The following is a 12,423-nucleotide window of genomic DNA, read 5'->3' on the forward strand; positions in this document are numbered from 1 at the left end:
GCTGATTAGGACACACACACACACACACACACACATTGACATCACTTTTTAAGAAACTGCACATCTTCTGCCAGATCTGACTTTGTCTTGGTCAGCAATAGCAGAGTTTCAGTGTATCAGGGATCAGTGAGGAGGGAGTCATATTTAAAAAGGACCGCCTTTATGTGAGAATGGCTGTGATTGGTGTGTGTCTGATGGGAATGATCCAAGAACCAGGGCGTTAAACAATTAGCCAGTTTCTAACAGGTGTGCTAATAAACATCACAAAACTCAGATGAGTGCAGCTGGGCCAGAAGTTTGATTAATGACAGTTGGCCAATGCACATGTAAAACAATAACCACACCAGTGCAGACTTGGATGATAAATAGTGAACAGTGGTAACAGAAAGATATACAGTTTTGTTAATTAAAGCCTGTTTTTTTACAACGTGGTATTTCTGTTTTTATCATATAAAGCAAGTTTTAATACATTAATTCAAGTCCTTTTTAAATCCAAATAGAATTAAGGTCACATTCATAAATTCAATTCTATTCCATAGTCTGTTTCTATCATGTTTACGCAGTGAAAATCACAAATTAATTTATGGGGGCCTAAACCTACACCCGTCTTAGTCGTCGAGGTTTAAAACACTGAACTTTCTGCCTGGATTATGGCTTGTACTTGATACTCTCCACAGCATGTCCTTGGCTCATATTTCAGCATTAAATGAAATAGTGGAACGTTGCATGACGAATACTGCCAACAGCTGCCAGAGGCCAAAACAGACACTGACAGTGAAAGAGGGGGAAGCCCTGGATTTGAAAAATACCCTCAGGATTTTCCAGCTATGTGTTTCCTATCAAAACTGCATTTGTTTTGTTTCTTCCATCAATATTTCCAATAAAACACAAGGGAGATTGGTTCAGAGGGAGAGAGGCTCAGAGCATATGAAACATTAGGAAACTTCTGGCAGCACATTTTAAACTCCAGTACAAGCAAGCACTGGCTCGGTCCTACGACCCCCATTTGGCTCACACACCGCTTAGACTTATCAGTATTTCCAGAGTAAAATGAATGAAGCTTTAAACAAATCCACTCACAGCCCTGATAATCAATCAACTACAGTACAAAAACTATTGACATTTAGCTTTCCAGAATAAAAAAAAAAATCTGCAAAGCCATCTTGTGTGTGTTTGTGTGGCTAAATAGTGAGGAAAAATAATGATTGATTATTTGAATCCAAATTCTTCCTGAAGGCAGCTCTGCTGATGACTCTCTGACAAAGTCAAATAAATTAGATCATTGAAGATTTACAACCACATCAAAAGACATGTAACTAAAGGATAATTGAATCCATAATCTTACCCTTACTAACCATGGATGGATTACTGAGCCTCTGTTTAAAGTGACTGTTAACACTTCTGTTGGAAAGTTGATGAAACGACCACCAAGAGATGCGACATGACCATTAAGAGATGCAAAGTGTTGGAACCAAACAATGTGCTCAAGCTGATCTTGAGCAAAGAGCCTGTGACCCCAAGACAAATGGGGCACAGGAGGCCACCACATGGCTTCTCAGACAAAGGGACGGCCCTCAGTCAAACCTGAAGCCTAAAAAGTCACACCTCGACGTGAAAAAGGTTTCTAAAATGGAGAAAGTTCATTTAACATGAGGAGAAACATGGTAGGCTGGTGTAAGTTCTAAGAACTGCAACAAGGAGGATATAAGCGAATGCAGCCCGACAAACCCTGTTCTTCCCCTCGGTGATTCGTTACTAAACAGGAGACACGTCAGTAGCTGCCGAAAAGTCAACAGCATCAACCAGCAGGCCGAGGTGAGCTACATAGCTAGTATTTGGGTGATTCTACAAAAAGGGGGTCCCGGTGAAGAAGATTGTTTCTCTCACCAGATCTGCAGATGGTAAATTACCCTGTTTTTCCAAGTCGACTCTGACAGAGCTCAGAATCCAACTGCTGGAGGGAGCTTTTCTGTTTCGTTAAATCACGGACCCGTGTTTTAACTCGCTTTCTGTTCATCGCGGAGGATCTGCCGAACAAACTAAGTGAACTACACATCCAAAGTAAGAGGTATAGTGTTCTGGGCAGATTAGAACAGGGTGTGTTATTAACGAGTAATTTGCTATTGTTGCTATTTGTGTTGCCATTAATATGATCTGATTAATATGGTGCTATTGCTGCACGCTTTGATTATTAATCTGTTTGGCTGTGAATGTATCTCTGATCCCGATATTGTTGAAGTTGTGTTGAACTGTAGTTTTTACTCCCCGCAGTGGGAAGTTTAATTACTGGACAAGTGGAGCCATAATCCTACCCTCTGTCAGTCAACTACGGCGGTGATATAGCCAAAACACTGCATATCATCCCCGTGGAACGGATGAGGGTGTGATTATTGTTACCACAGAGTCAGCTGTCAGCATAGCGAAATAGCTAGTGTGTCCCTCTTTGTCAGCAACACGTTAGTTTGAGAGCTAACTGGAGCCTGCAACGCAGCCCACTACCGCCCTCTTGAGGCTAAATAGCTTTTGTGCAGCTAACACATAGCCTAGCTTCAATGAGCTAACGGCTAATCTGGGCGTGGCCGAGCAACCCCCGGGTTGCATCACCCCCTCCTCCTCGCACTCTCTCTCGCACTCTCTCTCTCTCTCTCTCTCTCTCTCTCACCCACACTCATACACACAGATCACATCACGTGCTGTGTTTGTTTTTGATTTGTTTTGTTGTAGGTTAAAAAAGTATATTGGTTTTAATTGATCGAAGGATTATTGATTGGCCATTGATAATTTTGAAGTTAATAAATTCTACTATATTTTAAATAACAGTTGTCTGTGATTATTTGTGTACTTATTGTAATAAGCTGGTTAAACAGGTCGTTGCTTGGATTCACCCTTCCTTTTGTTCCTTTAGAATATACCAGATAAATTAACCAAGTTAATTCAGATCGGTATTTTAAAGGGAACCACCTAATGAGACTGTTTCACAGTTTGATTATTGGTCCCTGACTTCCAGGGTGGTGCCCCGTTTTGATTGTTTGTCGATTTGATGTTTTTAATAACCATATTCATAACTTTATTGATATTGATCAAACATCTTGATAATTTGCCAATAATTAAATCTGTACCCTACCGATACCCTACCTATAACAAAAGCAACCACACTTAGACAAAAACCAACCAAAAAGAAACATAAAATGACCACAGATGCAAAACAACCTATTTCAATCTATGGGTCTTGCTGTTATGTCGGAGGGGCGGGTCTATGCCCAGGGGCCAATTGTCTCATAATCTGTCTGTGTTCATAACCAATCATAGGGAAATGCTTAGAGCAGCAAACATGCCAACTATGCCATGACATATCCAACAATAAATCTGTGTTTTAAAATAATTTAATCTGTATGTCATGGAGAGATGGGGACATATTCTGGAGACGGCTTCATGATTGTCATTTCCACTCACATACTTACATGGTCTTTAAAGGGTAACTACCATTTTTTTTTCAACCCTATTTTCCTATGTTTTTGTACCTAAGTGACTGATGGGAACAACAATCTTTGACATTGGTCCAGTATTAAGCGAGATCGCTGCAGTCGGCAGCGGTGAAACAAGCTACAATGTAAGTTAATAGGGCAATAAATGAAGAATGTCATAGTAAGTTGTGTATATAGGAAACCAGGATCCAATGTTGAAATAGTCACAGAAATAATGGAAAAAATGTTTAATAAAGTAAAGCATAAAGTCAACTATATATTTGGGGATTTCAACATTGACCTACTAAATCCCAACAAACACATATTGACGGAAGAGTTTATTGAAACACTGTATAGTTTGAGTCTTTTTCCAACAATCACAAAACCTACCAGAATAACGTGGCAATGGTGCCACTCTGATAGATAACATTTTTACAAACAATATGGAAATCAATTCTTTAAGTGCAATATTAATCAATGACATAAGTGACCACCTACCAATCTTTGTGACTCATGACTGTAATTTTATTGGGAAAATTGAGTGTAATGAGACTATATTCAAGAGATTAACGACTGAAGAAACTATTTTTGCATTTAGAATGGAGCTAATAAAGTATAATTGGAAGGAAGTAAAGAAGGACGCTGACCCTAACAAGGCATATGAACTATTCTTAGACATATTTACAACTTTATATAATAAAAACTGTCAAATAAAACAATACTGTAATAAAAGGAAACATTCAGAAACACCCTGGATGCCCAAAGGAATTCAAAATGCCTGTAAAAAAGAAAAGAATACCCTTTATAGAAATTTCATAAAATATAGAACGAAAGAATCTGAGTTAAAATATAAGAAATATAAAAACAAATTAACTACCATAATGAGGGTATGTAAGAAGGATTATTATAACAAATTACTAGAAAACAACAAAGTTAATGTTAAAAGAACATGGAATACAATAAATACCATTATTACAAAAGGACTTAATAAAATTAATTATCCGGAAAACTTCAATGAGAATGACAAGACGTGGTCAAATATGAATGAAGTGGTTGACAGATTTAACAATTACTTTGTTAATGTGGGTCCTAATCTGGCCAAAGACATAAATTACACAGGGACAAATTACTCTGTGATGGACCATGTGGACAATAACCCATATTCATTGCTTTTGGGAACTGTAGAAGGCAAGGAAATTATAGAGATTGTAAATAAATGTAATAATAAAACTTCCAAAGATTGTGATGACATTGATATGTCTCTAGTAAAAATAGTAATAGACGGGATAGTTGACCCACTATCATATATATAATCTATCATTTAAAACAGGAGCATTTACTGATAAGATGAAAGTAGCTAAAGTCATCCTATTGTATAAATCTGGTGACTCACATATTTTCAATAACTATAGACCAATATCTCTGCTTTCACAATTCTCAAAAATACTTAAACTATTTGTCAAAAGGCTAGATATCTTCATTGATAAAAACAATTTACTAATGGACAGTCAGTATGGATTCACATCCGGTAGATCAACGTCTATGGCACTTATTGAGTTAGTTGAAAGATTAACAAATTGTATTGAAAATAAAAACTATGCAGTGGGGATTTTCATAGATCTGAAAAAAGCTTTTGATACTGTTGATCACAAAATCCTGTTAAAAAAATTGGAAAGGTATGGCATAAGAGGTGTGGCCTTTAACTGGATAAAAAACTATATTGAAAACAGGAGTCAGTTTGTTCAAATGGGCAATCACCGGTCAACGAGTCTTAATATTTCCTGTGGCGTTCCACAGGGGTCAGTTTTAGGCCCTAAATTGTTTATCCTTTACTTAAATTAAATTTGTAAATTATCACATGTACTAAAATTTACTATTTTTGCAGACAACACAAATATTTTTGGTTGTGGGGATAACTTGCAGCAGACGCTGGAAATGGTCACTAATGAAATGAATAAATTAAAACTCTGTTTTGATTCAAATAAGTTATCTTTAAACTTGAACAAAACTAAATTCATGATATTTGGAAATCGCACTATAAATAGAGATGTTAAAATAGCAATTGATAATGAAACAATTGAAAGAGTCTATGAAAATAAATTTCTGGGTGTTGTTCTTGACCATAAACTCTGCTGGAAGCCACACATTAAATATCTGTGCATAAAGATGGCCAGGAGTACTGGCATATTGAGCAAAACTAGATACATCTTGAACAAAAACACATTACATACTCTGTACTGCACACTTATCATACCATATATGTTATATTGTGTGGAAGTTTGGGGAAATACTTACAAAAGCAACTTGAAAAAAATGTGTGGATTGCAAAAAAGAGCAATTAGGATAATAAATCACATCGGGTATTATGAGCACACCAATCATCTGTTCTTTAATTCACATTTGCTGAAATTTATGGACATTGTTACATTCAAAACTGCACAATTGATGTTTAAAGTTAAAGAAAATAATTTACCATGTAACGTACGTACAATGTTTAATGAAAGAGACGGGGGATATCATCTAAGGTCATTGTATGTTCAAGCAACCTCTTGTGCGAACTACTGTTAAAAGCATGTGCGTTTCAGTTTGTGGGGTGACCTTATGGAATGGACACAATGACATCAAACAGAGCCATAATATCATTCAGTTCAAAAATAGATTAAAGACATCATTACTTGATCAATACAGAAAATAATAAACTGAAACATAGGATTGTAATTTGTAATTTAAAGGTATTGTTGTATATTATTGTATTGTTGTAAATTATTGTAAGACCGAAAGATTGTATGCTGTATTTGCATATCTATTTGACTTTGTATAATATGATTTTGTGAAATAAGGGGCAGGACCAAATAAGCTATTTGCTTCCGCCTGCTCCTTCTCGGACTAATCCCTTTTATATTTTTATTTTGTTTTTTGTTGTTAGATTCTGATTGTTTGTGTTTTATTTCATGTTTTTTATGTCTTGCAACATTGTTGATTGTTCGAGATAAATAAATAAATAAATAAATTGTGCAGCTTGTATTTATGTTTACAAAAATATGAAAACCACCAGACTCATGTAAATAAACAGTAATTTCAGCATCGTAAAATACACTTCATTCAAAATTGACAGAAACAAAATAAAACTATGAAAAGCTGTTTTGGGTCGTCTTTCCACTTTTCCAACCATCACAACTCTAGTTTTGGTTGAAATAGACACAGTTTACAGATTAACATGTGATATGTTGGCTCTATACACGCTAAAAGTACGTTTTTTTTAAATGGAGTCTGGTGGGTTTAGCGCTAACGACCTCAGAACTGTTTCTGGTTAAACAGAAAGGTCTCTAAAAGGTTTTAAAAAGGTCTATCTCTGTAAGGATCCCTTCCATAATGTTGTCAGGTACTTAGAATGATAATCTAAGCCATTTAGTGGCAAAAACAGCACTTTTAGTGGACCAAACTGACGCTAAACATTTGCCCCATAGGGTTACATTGCACCCCGTCAGTGGCTGCCGGTTACAGCGTTCACGCTTAATACTGGACCAATTTCAACGATTGTTGTTCCTATCAGTCACTTACACACAAAACCATAGAAAAATAAGGTCCAGGGTAAAAAAGAAAGATAGTTACCCTTTAAGATAATATACTGTAAATCTCATAGTGAAGACTAATCCCGTCATTTAAAACTCATGACATAAGCAGTCTGACACACTCATGCAGAGAACATAACCAATTCATCAATGATTACTGCACAAATCCATCAAAACACTAGGAGTCAGCCAATAAACATGTCAGATTATGCAATAACCAATGCCACATCATTCAATAAACATTTCACCGTTGTATTCATCCTGTTTTGGACTAATAGCCAGAGGATGTAATCTTACTGGCCTGAAAAGCAGAAACACCCTTAAACTGGAAACTCAATCTTGTCTTAGCAGAGCAGCTATCTTGGATCATCAGCAGTGATGGATCATCCTCAGGGAAAGGAAGTATTTTAATGGGGTTGTCAGCATAACATTGATATTTCTGTGTTTTTGGTGTTTGAAAATAACGTGCATCGTGCACGTGCAAACATGTCTAGGCATCAATGAGTCCTGATTTACTGTCTGATTATCAAACCACAGATTTCCACTATTGGCAGCTCTCTCATACTCCACTCTCTCTCTCCTTTCTTGGTCTAGATGAGGAGGACTGCATTAAAGCAAACACTCAGAGAATAAATACACTGAGGTCATCTCAAGACTTTTCCACTAATTCTGATGTGCGAACTAATGAACTATAAATATCTGAAAGCCTAAAAAAAGAGGGAAAAAAACATTGGATCAAGACTACAAGGCTTGTTTTGTTTTCAAAATGTGCTATGGAAAAGAACTTTTCCACTCTTCGTATAATTGAATGTGGTAGTTTATGTGGATGGAAGTAACACAAAAAAGTCATGTTAGTTTGTCTTGAGCAGCTGAACATCACAGCTGGGCTAGATACTGTAAATACCCCTAACAAAATGAGGGTATACTCTTAATATTGGTGCAATATATATTGCTATACAACTCCCATGTATCACACACTTTCACGTCTATAGAATTAGATTAACGCAGCTCTGGTGAACAGTATTTTAGCCTCTCAGGTTTTGTCCTGGACAAGGAAAGGTGGGAGAGAAAACTTGGCTTCCAGCTCCGTATAGACAGAGACGGATGTTTATGGCCCCTTGGTGAAACAGTCACCTGTGTCACGCAATGAAGTGTGACAATGTATCTGAGTATATTCCAAGCCTGCAGACCAGGTTTACTCAGCCCCCTGAATGTCTACTGTCATTCAGCAGGAGCGTCTTTGATCCCGTCTTTTTCTGGTCTCACTTTGCAGCCCAGCAGGAGAGAGCCATGCCTTGGATCATACTCTGTCATTTTCCCCCCACCTTAGCGGAGACCATGCTGGTCCCTCCGCTCTCACACTATATATCCAACCTGTCAAATTTGACGGAGCAACAGCTGTTTTCCCCTCCTCTGTGGCGCTGCTCCATCCCATCCCTCTCTTCCTTCACTCAATCTTTGCCGTCCTATATGTGTCAGCGACCATCTTTCCATCAACTTGATCCTTGTTCCTAGAGTGCTTTGAATGTATCTGTTTGGTCCTCTAATCTCTCTCTCCTTCCATATTTCCTTCTCAATAATCTGTACATGACATGTGGCCATGTTTTGTCTGGCTGAGCAGCAGTTTCTAGGCCATATGTGGGGTAACAAATCATTTCTTGTCTTACAAAGAGTATGAGCACATGTAAATAGGAATTAAAAGCCTTGATAAGTACAGATCATTAACACTGCTTAGAGCTGTCAATTCTGACACGTGTGTCTTATGCTATAGTATCTATGACATAAGAAAGAAAACACACCTCGTTGCATAACATGTTTCACTCTAAAACCAGGGCCTTGGTCCAAGAAGAACAGAGATACAGACGTTCAACTTTCCTCCCAAAGCAAAAACACAGAGTTTCCTTTCATCTGGCTCCCAAAGCTGCACACTGAGATTTGTCTGCAAGCCAAGTTCAGCCAGCAAGTTACAAGCAGCCTTTTCTCCACTGTGCTTACCTCTTTATATCGACTCCAGTCTGATCACCTCAAATCACTTTTACTACCATCAAAAGTCTTCAAAGGATGCCCAAGTTTAACTCACAAAATAGAGCATGGTAGGGAAGCATAAAGTCAGAGATGAAAAGACAGAGTTCAGTGTGTGTGTGTGTGTGTGTGTGTGTGTGTGTGTGTGTGTGTGTGTGTGTGTGTGTGTGTGTGTGTGTGTGTGTGTGTGTGTGTGTGTACATGCGTGTGCAGTGAGATAATATGGAAAACAATTTGTGGAAATTTGCTGTTTTCCAAGAATGTCGTGAGAATCCTAATCAGACGTGAAGTGAGTCTGTCTTTCCTTTGTGAATGTTGGAGAAGAAAACACTGCACATGGGGGTATCTGGTTATCTTCAAACTATGTTTTGGTTGTTAATGTTTTCTATGACGCAAAGATGTAGTGATAATCTCAACACATTTTGGACTAATTTGGTTAGCTCTGGCCAGAAATGATACGTCTACTGCACTGTCTGTGTTTAATCTTAAATACTCTTTGCAGGTGGTTTGATAACAATCCATAATAAAGAGCTGTAATAAGTTTTGGAAAAAAAGAAACAATAAAATACTTTTGCCTGAGGCAATGAATACAAACAATTCCCAGGTTATGTGCTTGTGGGGCACATTTCCAGGAAAGTCATCCCATCAGGTAGTCTACTAGTCTAACCTCTGACCCCCAGCCTGGAAACACTTTTATAAAACCTGTGAGCAGTAACTGACCTATTTCACTATGTCTGCTCAGCTCATTTCAGGGAAATATGGATAAACCACAGGGATCGTAAAAAAAACAGTGCTTTCTAATCAAGGCAGTTTTGAAAGCTGAAAGGTGGCTCAAGAGAGGAAAGCTGGTTTTCCTTTTAGGTTTTAGGGTTCAATAGTCAGAATCAAATCCACTTATTGAATATGAACCCTTTCAAATCCCCTACTGAATCTATTTAGGTGCCATGTGTATAATATGTACTGTTTTTATTGCATCAGTGAAGGAACAAAATAGCTTCAATAACTTGAAGTCACAAAATATATGAATAATTTAATATATTTAAGAACTATAAGATTGACATTCATAGAATTAAAATATAAAAATGGGGTTCATTTCTTTACAATTCAACGAAAATAAAAAATAAAAATATGGTGCATTGCTCTTTAAACAAAACCTTGGAACAGGATCTAAAATAAAATCAGAAACTGGAATTAACTCCCTCCTCTATATTAAAAGCCAAATATGATAAACACATGTCACTAGTAATGATGGTGTGTTAAGCAGATATCAATATAAAAGGACTAATGATGTCTAAGGATAAGCACTTGAACTTGTTACTTAATTGAATACGTCAGCCACTTTTGCTCTGTATGTGTGTATTTGGGGATTTCTGCACATCAGAAGCTCCCAACTTTCTTTATGATGTCACAAACGATATGTGTCAAAGTGTATCCATCACTCAACATACTTTGCAGTGAATGCTTGTCTCAATATGGTTACAAAACCCTTTCTCTTCCTTTCTCATCCTACTAACTATGACATAAGATATTGTTATTCCAGCATATCCCAGCATGCATTTGGCAGAAAGACCATAAAAAAGCCATCAGTGCATCAAATGGCTAATGTAGAAAGGCAATCACATAAAGTTCACTTTTACTTGCATGGATTTTAGACTGTGGGAGGGCACCCACAAAAGGGAGAAGACCATGATGACCAACAAATACAGTACATGCATTCAATAGTGTCTCCTGACGTGGATTTCTCAGTGAAAGACATTAACACTGATGCAAACATTACCTACCTCTGCTCTTGCGGGGAGTTGAGGGGCCAGAGAGAACCATCCCAGCGACGAAGACCACAAGGAAAAGGACCAGAAAGCTGTGTGAGTGTTGCTGCATCCCAATCATCATCTCTGCTGTGGTCGGCTCTGAGTTTAGGTGTAACAAGCTGCCGTGATCTGAATGAGCTCAGTTCAGCATGAGACACAGGAGGCTGTCAATTAGTGTCACCTCGCTGATTTAATGACTCTTTGCTAACAGGTTGAGTTAATATGTGCTGTAGCTGCAGGAGTCGGGCTGGGTGTATCTGGGATTGCTGGACTACTTCTCTGAGCTTGTGGCTCTCAGGACTAGTGCAGCTCACCGGACTGGACTTCTAGCTGCCCATACACCATCTATACCTCTCTATAATGGAGGGAGGGAACAGACAGAGCAGGACACACCCACTCTCATTACCCTCCCACAGCTCTCCATCTCACACTATTTTTCTTTGGAAAATGAGTGAATGTTTTCTCCAAGCTTCCCGCCCTCCTCAGCCTTTTTTTCTGTTCTCTTTTTTTCTCTGCTGGGTCTGGTGTGTCCCCAGCAGTATACTTTCCATCTGCAGAGGCCTTTTGACACTTTTCAATGTTCTCATTCTTTCTCTTGCTCTCTCTCTCTCTCTCTCTCTCTCTCTCTCTCTCTCTCTCTCTTTCTCTCTCTCTCTCTCTCTCTCTCTCTCTCTCTCTCCCTCTCTCTCTCTTTTTTTGTTGTTTGACACTGAGCACTCAAGATCCCAGTTTTGATATTGTATGACATTTATAACTTTATAAATTATTAAGTAGTATTATTATTATTATGTATACATGATTCTGATAGTATCTAGGTTTCTAATCATCTGTGCACCACACAAAAATTTCAATATAGTTATATAGTTGTCGCCTTAACTACCTACTCGTTCAGAGAGATCTGCTAGCATGGCGGCTAATGGGCCTGTAGCTAACGTAACAACTAATGTTAGCAAGATCCCCAACGTGCGCGAGCCTCGTTTGATGTGGTCACGCATCTTACAGATAGGGGAGGGGGTCTGCGGTCTCAGAGGGTTAGGGGATTTATTTTATTCTTTATGTTTTTTAAATTTGAAGATTCAGTTAACATCAGGGGGCTAAACGGCCAATCAAACAAGCTAAATTCCTGGACTATTTAAGAAGGAAAAACATAGATGTGGCGCTTATACAAGAGTCACATTTACGTAAAAGAGATGTAAACCATCTACAAAATGATACTTCAAGGTTACTGCTTCATCTAGTGATGACACCAAAACCAAGGGCTCCATTGTGTTGCTATCGCGGAAATGCACACTCACCATAGACAGAAGCAGTAAAGACCTATCAGGCAGGATATCTTATATATGTACCACGATAATGAGTAGGAAGATAGCTTTTGTTTCGATATATGCTCCGGCTACATATGATAAAAACTTACGCCTAACCAATGAATTGCTTTCTCTCAATGACTATTCACTAATTATAGGGGGAGACATGAATGCGGTACTAGATTTAAATCAGGATAGATCAGGGGTCAACCATACGAAAGCCCAAAAACACATATCGGACATGTTCAATGCA

The 12,423-nt window shown here is 38.0% G+C and overlaps 1 protein-coding gene across 2 annotated transcripts in view; it reads right to left on the reverse strand.

The window, feature by feature from the left end:
- Window positions 1–11,283, reverse strand: part of abi3bpa (ABI family, member 3 (NESH) binding protein a) — a 34,003-nt gene extending 22,720 nt beyond the window's left edge. Inside the window, exon 1 of one of the 2 annotated variants that reach the window (XM_078262246.1) lies at window positions 10,840–11,283. In XM_078262246.1, coding sequence (XP_078118372.1) covers window positions 10,840–10,948 — 109 coding nt within the window. In that variant the 5' untranslated portion in view covers window positions 10,949–11,283. The remainder of the gene's footprint in view (window positions 1–10,839) is intronic. The other variant, XM_078262247.1, reaches the window with a different exon arrangement.
- Between the last annotated feature and the right edge of the window lie 1,140 nt (window positions 11,284–12,423).

The sequence above is a fragment of the Sander vitreus genome, chromosome 11 (assembly GCF_031162955.1).
Source record: "Sander vitreus isolate 19-12246 chromosome 11, sanVit1, whole genome shotgun sequence".
Taxonomy (NCBI): Eukaryota; Metazoa; Chordata; class Actinopteri; order Perciformes; family Percidae; genus Sander; species Sander vitreus.